Source organism: Paramisgurnus dabryanus, chromosome 10 (genome assembly GCF_030506205.2).
Source record: "Paramisgurnus dabryanus chromosome 10, PD_genome_1.1, whole genome shotgun sequence".
NCBI classification, from domain to species: domain Eukaryota; kingdom Metazoa; phylum Chordata; class Actinopteri; order Cypriniformes; family Cobitidae; genus Paramisgurnus; species Paramisgurnus dabryanus.
The window spans coordinates 6,462,806-6,485,489 of record NC_133346.1 but is presented as its reverse complement, the minus strand read 5'-3'; the positions used below and the strand labels follow the sequence as shown (position 1 = coordinate 6,485,489).

The window sequence follows — 22,684 nt, the reverse complement described above, 5'->3', positions numbered from 1 at the left end:
ACGGGAGTGACATTTATGCCATAAGTTGCTTAGAAACAAACAGATAGCGTCGCTTGGGTATCTGCGCTGTAGTTTCTGTGCGCATCCGTGAGGACTTCAAATCCCAGCGCGCGTCGGGTCTCACTGCGCATGCGCGGCTACACTGGCCTGCTGCTGTTTTGTTGAGGGCTTGAGAAAACAGTGAAACTTCAAGCCTTCAAGTGAATTGAAGATTTTATGCTGAAGAGGTACATGAGGTACGATATGTTGGATGAACACACCGACGTGTGTTTCGATGGATATTCGTGTGTGATCGTGTTGTGTTGGTGTGATTTGTGCTGTTGTTAGCTGTTTAGCTAATCATCTACTGCTAATGCTGGTGTTTTGTTGTTTACTTGATAAGTGAAGTGGCTCGTGACAGTGTCATCTGATTGTAAAAATGATAATGCACTGATGTGACATGAAATATAAAGTGATATTTAAGAGTAATAAAGTATTTTGATGGCACCAAGATTTAGTCTTAGACCAAAACATCTTTTTAAATCAAGTTTGCTAGTGTCCATGTGTGACAGTAGTCACGTAGATGGGTAATGTTTTCATTCAACATGACTTGTTAGTCCTTTGAAAAACCTTATCGCCCTATCCAATTGGAGACACATTGTGTTTTTTTTTTTAATGTCAGAAGCCTATGTAACATTAATATTGATGTGAGAAAAGTGTGACACAGATTTCTTTTTATGGAAACAGTTTGCAGGCTTTCTCTTTACCTGTCATGAGATCTTGCCCGGGTTTCTGCTGCCACTCCTGCAGTTGATGAATCTGCATCTGGTCTGGAGATGACGGACAGTGTCAGAGCGTTCCTCCGCAATGTTGCGACGGTCAGTGCTCGATTTTGTATATGATAAATAAACTGTAAAGTCTAATAAATTCAACGGTGATGTTATATGGGTGTGTGATGTCAAATCTGATTTTCTGTGACTGTTTAACAATTAGGGTTGAATAGGGGTCTTTGGGCCAGTGTCAGACAGTTAAAGGCGGGGTGCACGATTTTTAAGAAACGCTTTGGAAAATGGAGTCGGGCCGAGTACCAAAACACACTTGTAGCCAATTGGCAGTAAGGGGTGTGTCTACTAACCAACATCGTTGCCTGGGTTGCACATGTGTGGGGCGGGTCTATCAAAAGAAGTTCAAGATTCTATTGGGGTAGGGGCATGTTTGTTTAGGTGATTTCAAATGTCAAAATTGGCTTTCAGAGATCGTGCACCCCACCTTTAAGCCATTTCCTGGAGATGTGTGTAAATTCTTCTTCTTCTGAGACCCATATTAAGTTTCTGCATGAGAGCGCCTTCTGCCTTTGGATATAGCGGCATTTTACGGTAATTCTTCAAGAAGCATAGTAAGGATCATCGGCCAATTTATCGGTCCATCCCTAGTTTCAGCGCAGCTTCAAAGGGCTCTAAACGATCCCAATCGAGGCATAAGGGTCTTATCAAGTGTAACAATCATAGTTTTTGCTAAAAAAATTAAAAATATGTACTTTTTAACCACAAATTCTTGTCTTGCACTAGCCGTGTGACGTGCCAGCGTGACCTTACGTATTACGACTTGGGGTGTAACGATTAACCGTGCAAATGCGCGTTTTCTCAATGAATGAATTACGGTGAAATCCAGGCACATCCGAATGCCAGAGGGCGCTCCCGTGCAGAAACTCCCTTTGTGCCGAAGAAGTAGCATTACAAATGCTATTCCAGGAAATGTCTACAGGAATATTTATATCACTGTTCTTCAAATTGTTTCGGGTATTTTCATGATAATAAAGAATATTTTAAATGATTTTGTTTAACGAGTGTTGCTTTTTTAAATGCACGTTATAAACGACTCCAACTCGTTATGATTTTAGATTGATAAGGACTTCCTACTGACCAAATGCCGTAGTATACGCACAAGCTGTGCATGAAACAAAGAATTGCAGCCTTGCGATTCAGAATCGATTTCAGACAGGCATTTTTAATGGGACACACGGTTGAATCACACGTTACATCCCTAATTACGACCTTTACATATAACGACCTTTACGTCGAAAGGTCACACATTACATATGTGAAACGCACACTTGTGGAGCATTTTAAACAATAAACTGACACAAAGACATAAATTAGTATCATTTCACACAGTACCGCCGCTCCCCATACGCAGAGTATGCAGTTCGCGTAGGGCACCATCTCGGTTGCTCAAAAAATAAAAACATTTCATTATGTATAAATGTGAATCACAGCAACATACATTCAATATATGACGTTATATACAACATTTTGCGGTGTGTAAGCAGATGACGTGACGCGCCATCTTTTTTGTTGAAAATTAGGACTGTTTTGCTAGCTTATGCCTCGGTTGCCCTTTGAAGCTGCATTAAAACTGTAATCAGTTGAGGTCCACTATATGTAGAAAAATCATGGAATGTTTTCCTCAATATATGGAGAAAAATCCTTTAATGTTTTCCTCAAAAAACCTAAACAGAGAAAGCGAGACGATACGTTTGTTAGAGAAAAAGATTTGTATTTTGAGTTTATTTTGAGCGTATTAGTTTACATTTATTTATTTTTGCTTATTGATCTCTTAAAAAACTTTGTCACTATTTAATGGTATTAGGAAGAGCCAGGATATTATTTAATATAACTAAAAATGTGTTCGGCTAAGGAAAGTTATATACTCGTTCAATGGCATAAATATGCGTAAATTATTGGCTAATTTTAATCCATTTCTATTCCTTTAATACTCTATTTCAGTGCTCAACATGATATGTTTTTTGTTAGATTTCAATGTCACTCACACAAGTGGCCTTCAAGCTCATTAATTATCAATCTTTCCTGTTTCATTCTAGGGGATCAAAGACTCCATCCTGGGCATCGGAACTATTTCCAAACTGGATGCCCGGATTCAACAGAAGAGAGAGGAGCAGAGGAGGCGCAGGACAAGCGGAGCTCTGGCGATGAGACGGGCTCAGAGCGAGGAACGGAAACAGGACAAGTAAGCAGGCCTAGAAGTTTACCGTAGTCAGTCGTCGTACTTATTGTGTGTCTTAGGAAAAAAGTTATGTTAAAATATGTTTCTTCACTTTCTGCATTAACAGTGAACCAAAACTAGCAAGTCGAATTTTTCAATGCTGTGCCTGGAATGGAGGTGTGTTTTGGGTATGTGTCTTATTTTCTCACTGCCTTGGCCATATGTGCTCTCCATCTCTCATTGGTCAGCTGTGCTTTGACCAGTGTGTCGTATTTAAATTGGGAGTCGTTTAGTTTGTTGTCACACAAATATAAGTCCCATAAATCCCCACAAACAGCTATGAATGTCCTTTATATAGCAATAAAGATTTATGATTAACGCTATACTTTTCTTTATTCCTACAGCTGAGTCTGTTTCTGTTTTATCGAGTGTTTATCCCACTCCTGCAGTCCCTCACCGCTAAAATAATAGGTATGAGGGTTGTTTATTATATCTGCGCTGTCTACTTCAGCTGTGTGTTTATTTATGCTTTTCCTATCGATCTGTTTTCAGGTGACCCATCATTGCATGGTAACGTTTGGTCATGGCTGGAGTTTATTCTGACATCTGTCTTCAGTGCTCTCTGGGTTCTGCCTCTGTTCGTGCTTAGCAAGATAGTCAATGCCATTTGGTTTCAGGTGAGATTGTTTTGTCTGTAGGTGGCTGTTACTTTGTTACCGTGTTGAATGTCAAGTTTATGGATGTTTTGTTCGGGCAGGATATTGCCGATCTGGCATTTGAAGTGTCTGGACGTAAAGCTCAGCCTTTTCCCAGCGTCAGTAAGATTATAGCAGACATGCTCTTTAATCTTCTGCTGCAGGCCCTCTTCCTCATTCAGGTAAAATCTGGCTGAATTATTTATGTGGTTGCTTTGATTGAAGGTCTCTGAACCAAACTCTCTTTTTTTCTTAGGGATGGATAGTGAGTCTCTTCCCCATTGATGCGATCGGTCAACTGGTCAGTCTCTTGCACATGTCGCTGCTCTACTCACTGTACTGCTTTGAATATCGCTGGTTTAATCACGGTAAGTATGCACTTGCATTAAAATTTACATTTACACAATTGTCGCTTTTAAACTTGGCGCACACTACAGGAGCCAACAAAGTTTCAAAATTTAGCTGCTTTATTAGTCACTACTTCATCATCTGTCTAAACAAAACTGCTTGATGCTTTTGCTGTCTTGATTGTTTGTATTCATCTCTTTGTGCCCAGGTATGTAGTATGTCTATACAAAGTAACATCGCCATCTACTGGCCTGGCATGCGTAATACACAAGTTTTTAGTCGCTTATGCTGATCCATCTAAACGCAAATTTATTTGAAAGTGTTGTAGTGTGTTCACGAAGGAAATACTACTGCTATTTACTACATTGTCGTGCAAACATAACCTAAGTTTACTTGTCTCTAATCAACATTTTCTATCTTTTGAAGGGATTGAAATGCACCAGAGACTGTCCAATATAGAGAGAAACTGGCCATATTATTTTGGCTTTGGTTTGCCCATGGCCCTTCTGACTGCACTGCCCTCATCGTACATAATAAGGTACAGTCCTTGATGGTAATAACCCATTACTGAATAATAAAAATTACAAAGATTAAATAAAGGGTTTCAACAGGTCCTGTAAATCCTTAAAAGTTTGTGAATCTGGGGGGGAAGTCAAGGCCCGGGAAGTTTTTGAAAAATACAAACATGGATACAGATCATTGAAAGTGCTTGAATCTATTTTATGCAAGACGTTTTCTGGGGAAAAAATCCATATTATTCCCTGTGTAGTGTAGGATAATATCATAAAAATTCTAGACTTTTAAGCACACATGCTAAACTGTTCGCTTTAAATGCTTATATCTTCTGTATGCGAATGTTGATTCATACCAAAATGCTTTTTTGCAAAATTGTGTTTGACACATGAAAATGTCTCAGGTTACATATGTAACTGTTGTTTCCTGAGTAGGGAACGAGACGCTGTGTCTCCCTTGCCATACTTCCTGCGTACATGTAACGCCGTCTTTGGCAATATTTTAGATAGCGATATACTTCCTGACTCCCACGTCACCCTGTCTTTGTCGTTAAGCCTCACCATTGCTTGAATTTGATATACACATTCAGACGCACTTACCCCTGGAGGCGTCCCCAAAGTGTCACTGCAGTAACAAAGTATCTTAAATGGTAACACGATGTAACCTTGCTCGCACTTGAAATGTGTCCCCACATTTAGTCCTTGAATTTGAGGGTATTGGACATGGAAAGTCCTTGAAAGGTCCTTGAATTTGAAGTTAACTAAGGTGTGGGAACGCTGTAAATCCAACTGGTAGTAAATAAGCATAGGATTTATTTAGTTTTTTACATGTGACTCTTTTCCTACAGTGGCTGTCTGTTCTCCATCCTCTTCCCTCTCTTCATCATCAGCGCTAATGAAGCAAAGACGCCAGTCAAACTCTAGTAAGTATCACATTTCTGTTTCATCACAAAGACGACAATGTTTTCCGGTTCATTATCGTTTTATCTGTTCACCTTTACAGCCACTTCCAGCTCCGCCTCTTTTCTCTGGTCGTGCTGATCAGCAACAAACTGTTTCACAAGACGGTGCACCTGCAGAGCTCACTTACTCCCTCCCCGTCTGTGGAGAAACTCTCCTCACCTCACGTTTCACCTGCGCGCCAGAGACCTCTGCCCTCTAAGTGACCTCTTTCAGGATTCGTGACTTGGGAGTCGGGGCGAGACGTGGGCAGATGGGAAAACGATTAGATGTGCATCACGTTCTGTGTTGGGCGTAAGCCCCGTCAATGTTTTGTTTGGGGATGAAGTAGACATTTGTAATGTGAATGGCCTGTGCCTATTCCATACATATGGAGGTCATGTTTCTTGCTCCCTAAATGTTTTTGTTGGACTTTTTTTGTGCCATGTGGGTGATTTGAAGACCGCACAAAGACCTCAGCGTGCACATTTTCTGTGAACTGACCCACCCTCCTCTTTTATCCCCCATGTAGTCTTGGCTCATTTTTATCTATTTATGGCCTTCTTTTTAATTTTATTTAATGATTTTCTTGCCTTGTGAGGCCCACACCTCTGACAGTGTCTTTATCAGATAACACTAAGCTTTCTGACATGGATGTTTAGGTAATGCTGACTACTCTGCACTGAAAACTAGTGCTTGTGAGCAGATCAAATTGAAATGACAATATTACTTGTGGGTTACTTGCTGACAGACAGTTTGAAGCTTGTTACTTCATTGGCCTTTTTAAATGAACTGAGCTAAACTGTTTCTTTTAACAATAACGTAGCACCCAAAAGAAGTTGCTTTTTATTTGGATTTTTATTTTTTATTTTGAGAATGATCCAGTGTCATCCGCAATGGTTCGGGGGAGATTTGCAATAGTTATTTGAAGGTATGCACACGCTTTACTTTTCTGCTGCTGTCAGATGACACTGCCAAACATGTAAAACTGTACGACCAACAGTGGCGTGTCAGAGTCCAATGGATGTCCACTTCAGGTGTGTGTTTCTGGATGAGTACCTGGAACCCAGTTTTGAACATTTTTAACTGAAGCACACATTAAAGGTCCTGTTTTGATGTCAGTGTATCTGTTGGAGGGTGGGTGATGTGTATTTTAAAATGGGTTGTAATTATTTTCAGGAATCTATAGTGTTACACCTGCAGACGGATGTTTGTGAAGTGAAGTATTACATTATTTCAATAAATTTGGTCTGTATACAATACTTGGTTTTGTATCATTTTATATCTTATAAGATATAAATAAAAATGCATGTTTAAGCTGCCCTTGTTTAAAAACTATTTACAATGATGTATCTTAACATATATTAGGGTCATTGTCATGTCTCAATATGCACACCACTATTGCTTTTTTAAGATATCTTTGTGAAAACTACTTAAATGTCCTAATATAACTCGTCCTGGATTAATCTAAACCCTGTTTGGAAAGCTGCACCATTGGGTCTTAATCAAAATATATCAAACATATCTATATATATTTAAATTAACATATTTAAATATGTAAAAATGTACATATTTCTTAGTGTTTGGTTGTTTTAAAAAATTAAATATTTTAAAATTCTAATGAGTAGAAACTGAGAGTGGTTTGACGTCAAAAAAGTTGAGATGCATTTCAATAAATTGTTAAATAAATATTATGCATTAAAAATTTAAATAAATACGTTTTGAAGTGTATGTAAAAATCATCAAGTAATTTAATTAAAATAAAAAAAAGAAATATAAGAGAAAAGTTAAAAGTTACTGTATTGTATTGTGTGAACTTTACAGTGCTGACTGGCTCTATACCTTTAGGACACGTCATATTTGAAGCGCCATGCGGAACTCGTCTTGACAAACTTGAACGACAGCTCAGCGACCAATCAGAAGACCGCTTTCTTGCCGCAGAGCCAATAAGCATCCTCTCTACGTGGATGGGCGGGGCTATGTCATATAGAGGGTTGGTGTGAGTGTGTGGAAGGGCTGGAGTGAGTGAACCTCCGATGAATAAGACTGGTAATTTTAAATACTTGTTACTTAAACTATCATTTCTCGCATCTATCTGGGCTCGTCGTCATTATATTTATTTATTTGAGATGCGTTTATGTAAATATTACAGAGTAGGATGTGAAGCTTTGAGGTATCTGTCAATGTTAGCTAACAGCTAAGTGGCTAATATGTAGTGCAGTAGTTTTAATAGTTTATTATTATTAACAGCTTATCAGAATAAATACCGTGTCCATCTGCATCAAAAGACAATATTTACTCTGCAATGGTTACTTTACCTGTATGTGCGTTTTTTAGTATAACGTCGTAAGTTTTAAAATACATGTATTAACACATTTCAGTCAGTCATACAGTGATTTTTCCTGGTTTAACGTTATAGAGATTCATACTGTGTACAGTTGTGACTGCTTTACTTTGCATTTCATATTAGTTGCTTATTAGAAAAGAATAACCTACCTTTAATCGTGTCTAAATAAAGCTAAAGGGTTGCATAACATTTAACAAGAATTAAGTTTACCTTAAAACTATTTTCACCTACTGTAATGTACAGCATTTAAGCTTAGCTTACTATAGTACATTGTATACAAAATCCTATTAAACCCTAAATTAAACCTTTAGTAACCTATAGTAAATATTAAAGTGTACTACAGTATTTACTACAGTAGATCAATTTTACTACAGTTGATATTGCAGAATGCTATAGTGTAATTGCTATAATATACTTAAGTATATAACATGCTACAGTTTACTATAGTTAGTACTATAGTACTTATAAATATATATATTTATTTTCTCTTTTTTCGATATTTTTTCATCCATTAGATTACATTTTTTCAAAATTGGGCACGTCTCAATTTTAAAAAGTCATTTACACACATACGTTGGAGTTAGTGGATAAAATGGTTTTATTTTACAGAAAATGTTGTGCTCCACAACTTGAAGAGTTTCCCATCTGGTTTGAATTAAACGGGCTGTATTTACTCTTGTCCCTTTTAGATTTCCATGCTCAAGCTGTGCCAAGTTGCTTAAAATCATATTATCTATGACACGTCTTGTTTTTTGTCAGGTATCAAGAGTTAGTCCTGCCTCCCGTGTGTTAAGATGACCAAGCTGGGCTTTCTGCGTCTGTCCTATGAGAAACAGGACACCCTGCTGAAGCTGCTTATTCTGTCTATGGCAGCCGTCCTATGTGAGTGGATGCAGATTCCTTAACATCCATCTTATCGGACGTCCTGTACATCGAACAGCATCTTATTCTGCTTCTTTTGTCATTTTATTTCCAGCGTTCTCCACCAGACTGTTCTCCGTCCTGAGGTTTGAGAGCGTCATCCATGAGTTTGATCCGTAAGTGCGACTGTCAAGACGTTAGGGTGATTGTGTTGCATCAGATTGATAGCGATTTAATAGTCTTTTTTTATTTGCAGGTATTTTAACTACCGAACCACTCGCTTTCTGACAGAAGAGGGCTTCTACCAGTTTCATAACTGGTTTGATGATCGTGCTTGGTATCCACTTGGGAGGATTATCGGAGGCACCATTTACCCTGGTACAGTTAATTGTTAATGATTTCAAAATGTACATTTACGCATTTGGCAGACGCTTTTATCCAAAGCAAATTACGAAGTATACATTTTCGTTTTAACAGCATTTGTGTTCCCTGGGTTCGAACCCATAACCTTTTGCACTGCTAAGGCAATGGTCTACCACTAAGCTATACAGGAACACCGGAAATGTAAACATATCTCTGCTTTTAAGCTGCTTACAGATCTTTGATCTTCTAAAAATTTTTTAAAGAGGTTGATGTCTCCTTTATTAATGGTAGACACTTGTGAAATAAATGCAACCATTTCTCCTATACCCACTTGACATGTAACTTGTCTCATACTTTCTGTGCTATAGGCATTAATGACACTTCAATATACACAGTGTCATTGTATTTCTAAGTAGAGATTAGTGATAGACCGATATATCGTCCGGCTGATATATCGGGTCGATATTCACGAGTTTTATGTGTATCGGCATCGGTCGATACATGGCTGCCGGGTTCCCTGTTTTTTTACGGCATTATTTACAGATGAGCGATTGCAGGTCATGTGACTAAAAACAACCAACTTTTCCATGACAACATTGAAAGCTCGGCCTAACAGCTGATTATAGCTGAACAAAGCGGGTTTTTATTTCTCATCTCTATGGGGCGGTTTCCAGGACAGGGATTAGACTAGTCCTAGACTTATGGTTAGATGTAAAATAGATGTAATAGATGTAAAAACTGTCCAAACTAATAACATCTCTTTTTAACAACATGCCATTTTTTAAACATAATTTTTATGATGTAAATTGAGTGAGCAAAAGCAGTATCGGCTCCAAATATCGGCTAAAGAAAATCGGAAGCCTGTATCAGTCATCAGCCAAGGCTGATAAAACAAAAATCGGTATCGGCATGGGCACTGAAAAATCCATATCGGTCGATCCCTAGTAGAGATGCACTGATATATCCGCCAATAATCGGTATCAGTCTATTAATGCAAATGGCCAATATATTCTTTTAATGCAGGGGTGGGGAACCCTGGTCCTGATGGGCCACTGTCCTGCGTAGTTTAGTTCCAACCCTAATCAAACACACCTGAAATTAATTTCGAAGTAGTCCTGAAGACTTTAATTTGATTTTTCAGGTGTGTTTGATTAGGGTTGGAACTAAACTCTGCAGGACAGTGGCCCCCCAGGACCCAGGGTTCCCCACTCCTGTTTTAATCAGTTGAGAACAGGAAAATGCAATGAATTTGAAGAAACATCACTAGTTTAATGTTCAATATCAATCAGTATATGAATGAATAACATTCAAAAAATGTAATCTTTAAGTTAATGCAAGTTAATATAACCACCAAACTATCAGCAGATATCAGGAACATTTTATATTGTTGCATCTTTCTAAGTGATTAAACTTCAGATTTTGTCTGCTGATGATAAAACTGTTGAAAAATAAAACGAATGGCATCACGCATGTACGTCATGTTGTTTTTACTGCAGGTTTGATGGTCACATCTGCGGCTTTGTATCACGTGCTGCATTTCTTCCACGTCACCATCGACATCCGCAATGTGTGCGTGTTCCTCGCCCCTCTCTTCTCCTCCTTCACCACTATCGTCACGTACCACTTCACCAAAGAGCTCAAGGTCAGGAAAACTGTCAAACACCTCCTTATGACCTGCTTGTTGTTTATCTAGCTATTTCTCTGCTAAATGTGACTCACTTAATGCTGTCTATTTTTTGTTTTAGGATGCGGGCGCAGGGCTTCTGGCTGCCGCCATGATCGCAGTCGTCCCTGGATACATTTCCCGTTCTGTTGCAGGCTCGTACGATAATGAAGGTAATAATATATATAATAAATACGTTGGATTATGTTTATTAAAGGGTCACTCCACTTTTTTTGAAAATATGCTCATTTTCCAGCTCCCCTAGAGTTAAACATTTGATTTTTACCGTTTTGGAATCCATTCAGCTGATCTCAGGGTTTGGCGCTACCACTTTTAGCATAGCTTAGCACAATCCATTGAATCTGATTAGACCATTAGCATCGCTCTAAAAAACTTCATCGTGTAATAAGACTGACGGAAAATTAAAAGTTGCGATTTTCTAGGCAGATATGGGTAGGACTATACTCTCATTCTGGTGTAATAATGAAGGACTTTGCTGATGTAACATGGCTGGAGCAAGCATAGTGATATTACGCAGTGCCCGAAAATACTGCCATTGGTAACTTTCAAAAGCAGGGGACTATTTTCGGGCAGTGTGTAATATAACTACGCCTGCTGCAGCCGTGTTACAGCAGCAAAGTCCTTGATTATTACGCCAGAATGAGATTATAGTTCCAAATTTAAATTTTCGGCGGTCTTAGTACACTTAGTAAACTCTTTGGTTATTTTTTAGCGTGATGCTAATGGTCTAATCAGATTCAATGAATTATGCTAAGCTATGCTAAAAGTGGTACCGTCAGATCCGGAGATCAGCTGAATGGATTCCAAAACCGTAAAAATCAAATGTTTAACTCTAGGGGAGCTGAAAATGAGTTCATTTTCAAAAAAAAGTGGAGTGTCCCTTGAAATAAAATAGCATGTTGTTGTATTGGCTTTTGTTAATACATTCGTTTCCTTTTGTTATATAAAGGGATCGCCATTTTCTGCATGCTACTGACGTACTACATGTGGATCAAGGCAGTGAAGACCGGGTCTGTTTACTGGTCATCTATGTGCGCGCTGGCTTATTTTTACATGGTGAGCCGAGTTTAAGATGCAGATGTTTGCCTGTTATCAAACAGCTGTTAACGCAATAACACCGTAACTGTATGTCTGGTGACAGGTGTCATCTTGGGGTGGTTACGTGTTCCTGATTAACCTCATTCCCCTCCACGTGCTGGTGTTGATGCTCACCGGCCGCTTCTCTCATCGTATTTATGTGGCCTACTGCACAGTTTACTGCCTGGGCACCGTCCTCTCCATGCAGATCTCCTTTGTTGGATTCCAGGTTAGACTTTAAACGGCAGTATCCCTTCACAAAGTCAGATGTTATTATACCTTATTATTAAGACGCTGTTTAAAGGAACAGTTTGCTTAAGACGTGACAATGCTCATCATTATTTCATAATCATGTTGTTTCAAACCTGTATGACTTGATTTCCTGTGGAACACAACAGGAGATTGGATTGTTAGATTTCATTGTTTAAAGTCAATCATCTTTTCTTTGTCCGTAGCCTGTCCAGTCCTCCGAGCACATGGCTGCTTTCGGAGTGTTTGGCCTGTGCCAGATTCACGCCTTTGTCGATTACCTGCGCAGCAAACTGAACACGCAGCAGTTTGAGGTGTTGTTCAAGAGCGTCATCTCGCTGGTCGGCATCATTCTGCTCTCTGCGGGTGGAGTGCTCATGTTGACAGGTGAGAGGACACGCCCCTGCATACCTGTACAGGTGTTTGTGTCTGAACACACAGCCTTTATTTGAGATTCAATGCTTGAGTAGTCTGCCTGCTACAATAGCAGAAATATTACCACGAATAAAATTATCTGTGCATAGTATTGAGGTGAATAAGGTATAATGTACAGTATTGTGCAATGCACTATGCATGCCATCAATAGATTTGTTGTTTTGCAATAGTATAATGTTCATATAAAATTGTTTATTAGAATACAATCAAAAAATATTAGAAAGTTGTATTGCAAAACAATAAAACTGTAAGCGAAAGTGTCAAGTATAGTGTGAGCTCCTCTTACACTTGAACAATAGCAAAAACTGCATAAATTAAAGGGACTGTAATTAGGATTTTAAGTGTTTTATTAATCAAAATCAATGTCTTTATTCATGAATATGTCCTCGTTGGTGTCAAATGACCTGACTTTTTTTGTATGCTTAGAATTTCTTCTCTTTACTTACATTGAACGGGTAAGTCTAAGGAGGCATCCATATCGTTCCACCGTATTGATAAACTATAATAGCAGAGAGGGACAAAAAGCACTAGCCTACCAACGTGTTTCCACAACGCGTTTTCATTCAGAACATGTGAACCAGCTGCAACGGACAAGGAGATCAGTGATTACATAACGGCTACCGTAGTTGCAACACGCATTTGGAAGGGGGAGGCGCTAGAGAGCACTGTTCGTTTGAATGCAAAATACAGTTTCACCACTAGATGGGGGTAAATCCTACTTATTGCTCCTTTAAATAATTTATTTTTATTTTAATCTAATGACTTCAGTCTCCTCAAAAGAGTTTAAGATGTGTTTAACTCTTTCCTCGCCATTGATGAGTTATCTCGTCAATTAAGAGAACACATTTCCCTTTCCTGGTGAGTTTTTACGGTAATCTGTAATTCCGCTATTATCTACTAGATGGCCTTCTTACCCTAATTTATAAAAAAACTAATTTTTTTAAACATTTAAAACACTATGCATCTTTTGATAATCATTCTGAATCTGATCTCTAATGCTGCGTTCAGACCAGTCGCGGTAGAGGCGTCAAGCGCAAGTGATTTTTAATGTAAAGTCAATGTAAAGACACGTTGACACGCGTCTGGAGGTCTCGCAGCATGGATGAGGCGTTTAGCGCGGTAGATGCGATTCCGCCTCATTTGCGCGTATTGAGCGTTGCAGCGGCAAACGTACAAATTGAAACATTTGAACTTTGGTGGAAAAACGCACCGCATTAACCAATTATGAGCTTGCTCTAGTAGTGACGTGATTACAGGAATCGAGTGGAGTCGCAGAAGCCCCTCCCATGACGAGAATTTCCGTGTGAATGTCTCGATGACTAGAATTTCACGTGCGAATGAAGCGAGTAAACTCAAAATTTTCAAGCGGCAAAATAGACGCAAATTATTTCATTTTTTGCTCAAATATTTTTTTTTTTAAGCAACCTACCCATATTTAAGAGGTTATTTACGAGAACAAATGAAGATAGGATTAAATGTTTTTTTCCTGGTTTGTTTGTTTGAAAACAGAGTGTCTGTTCTTTCATTTGATATATTTGTATGTTTATATATTTTTAAAAGGAAATTTTCCTGGAAGCCATTTTCTGAAACTTTTGTGAAATCACAAAAATGCTTGCATGCAACTTTTTAAAAATAGGCTGGCGGTGAATGAGTTAATGTCAAGAGAGGTCACACTAAATACTAACTTATTTCTCTGGTGGCTCATTTTAGGGAAAATCTCTCCTTGGACCGGTCGTTTTTACTCTCTGCTGGATCCATCATACGCTAAGAACAACATCCCCATTATCGCCTCTGTGTCTGAGCATCAGCCAACCACCTGGTCCTCATATTACTTTGACCTGCAGCTGTTGGTCTTCATGTTTCCAGGTATAGCTCCACTATTTATTCTGCTTTTGCATATGAACTTCATCTGATCTTTTTGACACTGATTTCTCTTGTTTCTCCAGTTGGCTTGTATTACTGCTTTAACAACCTATCAGACGCTACCATTTTCATCATCATGTACGGCGTCACCAGCATGTACTTCTCAGCTGTGATGGTAAAATACTATGACTTAAATCAATTCAACTTTTATTTGTTTAGTGCTTTGTTAAAAGAGAGTGCTTTTGAACTTTAACCCTGGTTTATCTGTTCTGCTCAGGTGCGTCTCATGTTGGTTCTGGCTCCTGTCATGTGCATCCTGTCTGGCATCGGCGTGTCCCAGGTTCTTACCACCTACATGAAGAACCTGGACATGAGCCGACCTGACAAGAAATCTAAGAAGCAGCAGGACGCTACCTATCCCATCAAGAATGAGGTAAGGAAATGAAAGGTTTATTGGTTAGTGCACATACTTTAGAGGGAGAGGCTGTGGTGCCCACACATTTTGCTAATTTGTTAACCGGGTTAATCTATTCAAGTCTTTAAATACTGAAGTGATCTTTACTTTTTATTGGCAAGTTATTTATGTAGCTCTTTCATTGGTTCATTCAGTTATATTCCGCTCTGATTGGTTCGTAGGTGGCAAGTGGGATGATTCTGGTCATGGCTTTCTTCCTCATCACGTACACTTTCCACTCCACCTGGGTGACCAGCGAAGCATACTCGTCCCCCTCCATCGTCCTGTCCGCCCGCGGTGGCGACGGCAGCCGCATCATTTTCGATGACTTCAGAGAGGCTTATTATTGGCTCAGACACAACACACCAGAGGTCAGTACCCTGTCTGGGTCATCATGACCTTTCCACTTATTTTCATTCAGCAATCTTACTTTACTGTGTACACTTTACTGTGTGTGTGTACAGGATGCTAAAGTCATGTCATGGTGGGATTATGGGTATCAAATAACAGCGATGGCCAATCGAACAATTCTAGTAGACAACAACACTTGGAATAACACACACATCTCCAGAGTTGGCCAGGTGTGTATGCAAGGTTTTATTTTTAAGGTCATCTAATATGGCATTTTTTAAAGATGTATTATTAGTCTCCAGAGGTAATATTAGTCTGTAAAGTTTTTTGTCAACTTTGCAGGCTATGGCCTCCACAGAAGAGAAAGCCTATGAGATTATGCGAGAGCTGGATGTTAGCTACGTACTGGTGATCTTTGGTGGTCTGACTGGATACTCATCTGATGGTATGATTTATAACCGATATACTTCGATTCATTGTCGAATGTATAAGCTCAATTGTTTACCTTGTATTCGTTTGTTCGTTTAGACATTAATAAGTTCCTTTGGATGGTCCGTATCGGAGGCAGCACGGACACAGGAAAGCACATTAAAGAACACGATTACTACACACCCACCGGAGAGTTTCGTGTGGACCGAGAGGGATCCCCTGTCCTGCTCAATTGCCTAATGTACAAAATGTGCTACTATCGCTTCGGCCAGGTCTACACCGAAGCCAGTGAGTGTCTCCAGGGATTTTTCGAACTACTAGAAGATTTACTATAATGCTTCTCAAATGTAATTTAGTGCTAATGCTAGCAAAAAATAGCTAATCACTGTTCCACTTGGAAATACACCACATTATTGAATCGAAATGGGTTTCCATATGTGTCACATGGGCTTCACGGTTACTTTAATTTTAATGTATAATCTAATTTTCTTTTCAGAACGCCCTCCTGGTTACGACAGAGTTCGTAACGCTGAGATTGGCAACAAGGACTTTGAGTTGGATGTGCTGGAGGAAGCGTATACTACAGAGCACTGGCTTGTCAGGATATACAAGGTAACTTAAACTCATCTGTACATCTTCAACCAGTTGCATGCTTTAAATGATTTTTTTTCAGCCCACTGATGGTCTCATGTTTATCTCCACAGGTCAAAGACCTCGACAACCGTGGCCTATCAAGAACGTAAAAGCAGAAACGCAAAATCCACGACCCCCTTCAATAGCGCACAGCACTGAAAGTCTGCGGCCCCCACCCCATGATCTGAAAAGAAAACCTGAATACTTTTTTATACTTTTGTTGTAATTGCTGAAAGAGATTTTTGACATACTTTTTTCTTTTTTAATTTGATTTACAAATGTAATGTTTTGTCTGAACTGGGGGCAGAATGTCAAAATATTTTCTGCGAAGGTGACCTGAGGTGAAGGATATTTGTTGAAATTCTTCATAAGTCATGTTTGCAATCAACTGGCCAGATAACTTGCTGATTTGTCTTTATATGGGTGAATAAAGGAGTGACTGGGATTAAACTGGTCTGCGTCTTTCTGACTAAAAAGGATCTCACATGCACGCAAATTTTGTATTTGCATTAAATCACCTTTATTATTTAAAAGTATATTAAAATAAAATCTGATGTATATTTTACAGAATCATTTCAAAATATCATTTTGGTTCAATAAACTTTTGACGTTTTTGAGCTTGATGTTTCCATATCGCTCCCTACTGACCGTAAGTGGAACGGCAGCACTGGGCGGTCCTACTGTGACGTCTTTCTGAGCATGCGCACTTTGTCATGTGCTCTTACCGCTCTAGTGTGCTTTAGGAAAGGTGCTTTATGTATTTTGGGTTTGCTTACATGACTGTCAGCAGCAGCGATGGCAACGTGGCGCAAACTTTTCACCTCAATGTCTGCTTTCAGGGCGCTCAATGCGTCATGCCGGACATTTAAAAGTAGCAGTAGAGGAGAGAAAGACTTCTTCAAAGGTGAGATGACCTTTAAACAGACCGCTTTTTTCTTTAATGCGCATTGCATACGCGAGACTTTTATGACTAACAGAGACATATAAACAGCAGCAAAGCTCATGTAACCTAAATTTTAATTGTCACAAACGTGATGAAACGTCCACTCACTTCATTAATATTCATAAGCCAGGTCTATCATAGTGTATGATTCGCCAACTGACTAACGCCTACCCGCTTTTAGCAAATCACCATAGACCGACGTGTCGATGCGTATTGAATATTAATAAGCCATACGTTTGTTTTTAGTAGGATATATATATATGTTTATTTTTATTAGTAATTAATTAATTTCATTAAATTAATGCCATAAACAGTAAAAATACACAGAAATGTGAAAATAAGAAAAAAACAGTGCCAGACCACAAAAAAATAAAAAATAAAGACATAGGATGTCACTTTATATTTTAATATATGCTTTTATCTGTAAAGTGCATTTAAAGAACATTTTTATCATATCATGTGTGTTTACTTTATGAAATATAGGTAAATAGATCCCAAGTCGGACCATTTAATTTTCTATTTAAATTCCATAGTAGGATTCCCATATTCACATTCTGCTTATGTGATGACCCCTTGCAGATCTGGAATCACAGTTCCGGGCGTTCCGAGAGAAAGCGGCCGCAGCGATGCCCGGCAGCGACTGGAGCCCTTTTGAGCTGACCCCTGGGCTGCCTCCAGAGAGGGCTGATATTGTGATTGTTGGAGGGGGCGTTGTCGGCTGGTCCATCGCGTACTGGCTAAAGAGAAAAGAGGGAGCCAGAGATGCTCTCAAAGTCCTGGTGGTGGAGAAAGACCCTTCAGTAAGTCTTTATGGGTGCATTTAGTGGCTAGGTTTCAAAAACAATGAGCTGCATCCTAGGCATGCAAAAAATTTTCTGGCATGAAAACTTGCCTGTGATATCAAAAATGCATAAGGTTCCCACAGGTCATGAACATTTCTGGAATATCATATAATTTTAAAAGGTATTTTCCAGACATTGAAAGTCAGGGTATTTATAAATATTTTGTCCGAGCCATAGAATATCAGGGATTTTTGTTTGTTGCTTTAAATTTGAGTTTACATTTATCAAAATGTAATCCGCTTGTTAACTTGACAAGGAATACCTTTTCCGTGTCCACTGTTTATTGGTTGTTTATTAATTTTACGGATTTAAACTACATTTTTACAAACTCACGGTGTACGCTACATTATCCAGGCTCATGGGATGTTGGACACAGGTTATGGAAATTCAGCTTTTTAGTCAGGAAAAAGCAAAAAGATTTGACTTGGAGTTGGAACCCTGAATGCCATTTATTATGTTTTGAATAAAAAATTAAACTATCTGACTTCAAGCTCGTGTGCTTATGTTGCAAATAATAATAAAATGATAATATTTCATTCTGGGTTTTTGTAGTATTCTCAAGCCTCGACTGTGCTGTCCTGTGGAGGAATACGACAGCAGTTCTCTCTTAAAGAAAACATCCTGCTTTCCCTGGCGTCTTCAGATTTCTTAAAGAACATTAATGTAATGTTGTTGTTTTGTCCTGATCTTTTATGTAAAAAAAGCTTCTAGAAATATTATACGCCTGCTTATTACAAATACACAAGTTTTGTTCACATCACATATTTGTTAACTACATTAAGTTACTGCAGAAATGATTGGATTCATTTACAATTGTTTGTAAATATGTTTTCATGTATTGTTGTAATCTTACAGGATCATCTGGGAATGATAAATGAAGATCCTGTTGATCTACAGTTTAATCATTCAGGATATCTCTTTTTAGCCAGTGAAAAATCAGCTCATATCATGGAGGAGAATTACAGAACCCAAAGGTGAGGATTAATCTGATCTCAACTAATCATTATCCATCAGTAAAATATTAAAAATCTTGAATTTATTATGCAACATTGATGTCTGTAGCAGGAACCACAGGTAAAACAAGCAGAAAGTACTTTTTGAACAGTTTTTGTATTTGCAAGATGATGAAAGGGAGCGCCAATTTTATGAGACACAGTAATTTATCATAAATTCTTTGTATTAAATTTCATAAAAATAAGAATATCAACCAACAGAACTTCATTGTATAATTCAATGTTTTGTTTCATTTAAATTCCAAGTTTGAGATTATTTTATGTCATGAGGGGCCGCAACTCACACAAGGAGGGCCGCATGAAGAGAACCACTGGTTTAAGAAGTCAAATTGCATTTGAAACTCAACCTTTTCCTATCTGTCCTAAAGTTAAAGATTAATAACTGATTAAAAAGTGTCAAATTTTTAGAGAAGCGGGTGCTAAGGTTGTCCTCCTGTCACCATCGCAGCTGAAAGAGCGTTTTCCATGGGTAAACACAGACGGTGTCGCTCTGGCATCTTTCGGTTAGTGCCGCTTTCCGCATCTTTTAATGTCAATGCATCTCACACTGTTAGTGAACTTCATTACTGAGTGATGTATTTTTCTTTCACCCAGGATTAGAAAATGAGGGCTGGTTTGATCCCTGGTCTCTCCTGAACGCTCTCAGACGAAAGACGATGTCTATGGGAGTCTATCAGTGCTTTGGAGAGGTCACAGGTCGGCATTTTAAAGTCTTCGTGTAGTCGATAATTTTATCACTAAATCACTCATCTTTGAGCATCATAATAGCATATGTTAAAAAATTTTTGTCATAGTAATTCATAAATGCTTTAAATCTGCTTGAATGTAATTCCCTCATAGAGACAGCAATCCACTGTGAATATTATAGGCTGTGCGATTCAGAATAGTTATCGGCCACGTATTATTATTGTATATCGGCATTTATCGGTGCACCCCTAAAATATTTAATATGCTAATTTTTTATGAAAGCAGACCTTCTGCGAGGAAAACCCATTTATTTTTTGGTTTTAAGATGAGACAAGATGTTCAAATCATCAAATGTCACAAACTATTTGGTTTATTCATTTGTAAATATAATGTCATATATGTTATTAAAAGATAAGAAATATTTATATTGAATTTTTGTGTAAAATTAACTGTACCTCTCAAAAATATTTGCAGCATCCTGGTTATCGTGTGTTATTAGTTTTGAGTGGTTGTTATTTAGGAATAACAAACCCGCTAATATTGCGACCGGCCAATCAGAATCAAGCATTCCAACAAGCCGTGTAATAAACAACAATAGAAACTTGATTTTCACCACAGTGGGACTGTTTAAGTGCATGTTTAAATTTACCAGATTAAATAGCAGAATAGAATCACCAGCCTACTGTATTGGGTACTGTTTCATTTTTTAACTGTAGTATTTTTCTATCAGGATTTCGATGCTCCATAAGCACAGCAGAAACCACAGATGGAGAATTACTTAACGTCAGAAGAATAAAATATGCTGACGTAAGTCCGTATGCCTTATCAAAATTCTCAAACCCGAAACAAATGATTTTAAGCACAACACTCGTTTTGAAACTGCTCTTGTGTTATGTTTCAGGTACGAATGCCCAACAGTTTGGAGTACCAGCCGGTGGAGTGTGCAGTTGTGGTAAACGCAGCGGGTGCAAACTCAGGAAAGATCGCAGAGATGCTTGGCATCGGTCTTGGCCCGAAACAATCTGTATCTTCTATTCCAATACCCGTGGAGCCCAGAAAGAGGTTAAGACTCTGATCGTACACACTTTATGTAGTTTTTCTTGTGAAGCAGCAAAATTATCCGAAAGTCTCACAATCTATTGAGATTAAAATTTGACATGATTTTACTCAGTCAGTATTAAAGATATCAAGGTTATATTTTCACATTATGTAGGCAGGATGCTTTTATTCAGATCATTAAATCGCAAAAAAATACTTCAGCTGTCTTTTCACCAATGACGTCACACATTATACTGTATGTCCCTTGCCTTACTAACTGCAGATCATCTTTTGTAGATTTGTTTATGTAGTACATTGTCCTGATGGACCAGGCTTGGAGACTCCATTTCTGATCGACTATTCAGGGGTTTACTTCAGACGGGAGGGACTCGGAGGAAATTACATCACGGGAATGTCACCAGAGGAGGTATGGGCTTCAAACAGGTCTGATCTATTTCACTGTGTTTTTTATTATAATTGACTTTTTCCAGATGGAAGAACCAGATATCAGCAACCTCGATGTGGACCACGAGTTCTTTCAGGATAAAGTCTGGCCACGGCTCGCCCACCGCGTCCCGGCATTTGAGCGTCTAAAGGTGAAATTTAACATTACAAAAGACTTTTTAACTTTCTGTGCAAAAGAAAATCTCTTAAACTTAAAAAAATAATGCCTGATGTTTCATCTAGAAGTCGATAAGATGATCAGTCAGAATAAACACCAGAAGCTAAACAATCGTTAAGTTTTAGTGTATCCAGCCTCTCAGCACCAAATAAAAATCCTCTTTGTAACACTTCTTCTCACTTTTATGGATCTTTGTCAGGTTTCAGGCGCATGGGCCGGATTTTACGACTACAACACCTTTGATCAGAATGGCATTATAGGACAGCACCCTCTGGTGACCAACATGTACTTTGCCACAGGCTTCAGCGGTCACGGTCTGCAGCAGTCGCCTGCGGTCGGTCGCGCTGTGGCTGAGCTGATTGTGGATGGAGGCTTTAAGACCATCGACCTCAGTGCTTTTGATGTTAAACGAATTCTTCTGCAGGAACCACTACTGGAAAGAAACATTTTGTGAGGAACAGAGAAACATTTGAAAGGACTGCATTTGATGTGATCATGCGATCAACGTCGTATTACAGAGACTTGGAAATAAAAAATTGGAGTTATAATGTGGTATGTTCATATAAGCATGTAATACACAGATCATGAGCGACGGGGGGTAATTCAGTTTTTTATTTGTAATTTGCATAAAAGATCTTCAGACTCAAATGATTTTGCAATTGATTACCAAAAGATAATTATATGGGTGGTTTCCCAGACAGGGATTGTACTGAATGCATATTTGTCAATTCTTGACTGTAAAATCTGCTATATTTTATTTTTGTATCTTTATGAAATTATCTATAATTTCACTGTTCAAAATATAAAAGAACGTTTTTGATAGAGGACAGTTTAAATTTGTATTTTGTATTTGAGAGAGGGGTATGGGATGGGCAAATGACCACAAGCCGGAAATCGAACTCGGGTTGCAGGGTTCCCACAGGTCCTTGAAAGTTTGTGAATCTGGGGGGAAAATTCAAGGCCCTGGGAAGTTTTTGAAAATATACATACATAGATACAGGTCATTGAAAGTGCTTGAATCTATTTTATGCAAGAAGTTCTCTGGAAAAAATCCATATTATTCCCTGTGTAGTGTAGGATATTATCATAAAAAATCTAGACTTTTTAAGCACACGTGCTAAACTGTTATGCTTATATCTTCTGTATGCGAATGTTGATTCATACCAAAATGTTTTTTGCATAGTTGTGTTTGACACACGAAACCGTCTCGGGTTACGTATGTAACTGTTGTTCCCTGAGAAGGGAATGAGACGCTGCGTCTCCCTTACCATACTTCCTGCGTCTCTGTAACGCCGCCTTTGGCAATATTTCAGATAG

General features: G+C 38.6%; 3 protein-coding genes across 3 annotated transcripts; all 3 read left to right on the top strand.

Annotated features, from left to right (window-relative positions):
• The first annotated feature begins 90 nt into the window (after nt 1-90).
• On the top strand, nt 91-6,738 carry ei24 (EI24 autophagy associated transmembrane protein). The gene is made up of 11 exons (XM_065261116.1): nt 91-236; nt 727-857; nt 2,861-3,006; nt 3,110-3,170; nt 3,387-3,453; nt 3,535-3,659; nt 3,740-3,859; nt 3,934-4,045; nt 4,452-4,563; nt 5,386-5,460; nt 5,541-6,738. The coding sequence occupies exons 2-11, from the start codon at nt 816-818 to the stop codon at nt 5,701-5,703; spliced, it is 1,023 nt and encodes a 340-aa protein (XP_065117188.1). The 5' UTR covers nt 91-236; nt 727-815; the 3' UTR covers nt 5,704-6,738.
• Nucleotides 6,739-7,405: 667 nt separating this feature from the next.
• stt3a (STT3 oligosaccharyltransferase complex catalytic subunit A) lies at nt 7,406-16,672 on the top strand. The gene is made up of 18 exons (XM_065261158.1): nt 7,406-7,525; nt 8,583-8,705; nt 8,800-8,860; nt 8,941-9,062; nt 10,544-10,689; nt 10,793-10,883; nt 11,681-11,787; nt 11,873-12,037; nt 12,264-12,444; nt 14,203-14,358; nt 14,439-14,530; nt 14,633-14,788; nt 14,992-15,180; nt 15,274-15,390; nt 15,503-15,605; nt 15,689-15,877; nt 16,086-16,201; nt 16,294-16,672. Exons 2-18 carry the CDS (start codon nt 8,618-8,620, stop codon nt 16,330-16,332), a joined length of 2,118 nt encoding a protein of 705 aa, XP_065117230.1. The 5' UTR covers nt 7,406-7,525; nt 8,583-8,617; the 3' UTR covers nt 16,333-16,672.
• A 250-nt stretch (nt 16,673-16,922) lies between these two features.
• foxred1 (FAD-dependent oxidoreductase domain containing 1) lies at nt 16,923-22,189 on the top strand. Its single transcript, XM_065261190.2, has 11 exons — nt 16,923-17,126; nt 17,745-17,965; nt 18,560-18,670; nt 18,863-18,981; nt 19,429-19,523; nt 19,615-19,716; nt 20,438-20,514; nt 20,609-20,769; nt 21,043-21,172; nt 21,237-21,341; nt 21,567-22,189. Exons 1-11 carry the CDS (start codon nt 17,018-17,020, stop codon nt 21,819-21,821), a joined length of 1,485 nt encoding a protein of 494 aa, XP_065117262.1. The 5' UTR covers nt 16,923-17,017; the 3' UTR covers nt 21,822-22,189.
• The last annotated feature ends 495 nt before the right edge of the window (nt 22,190-22,684 follow it).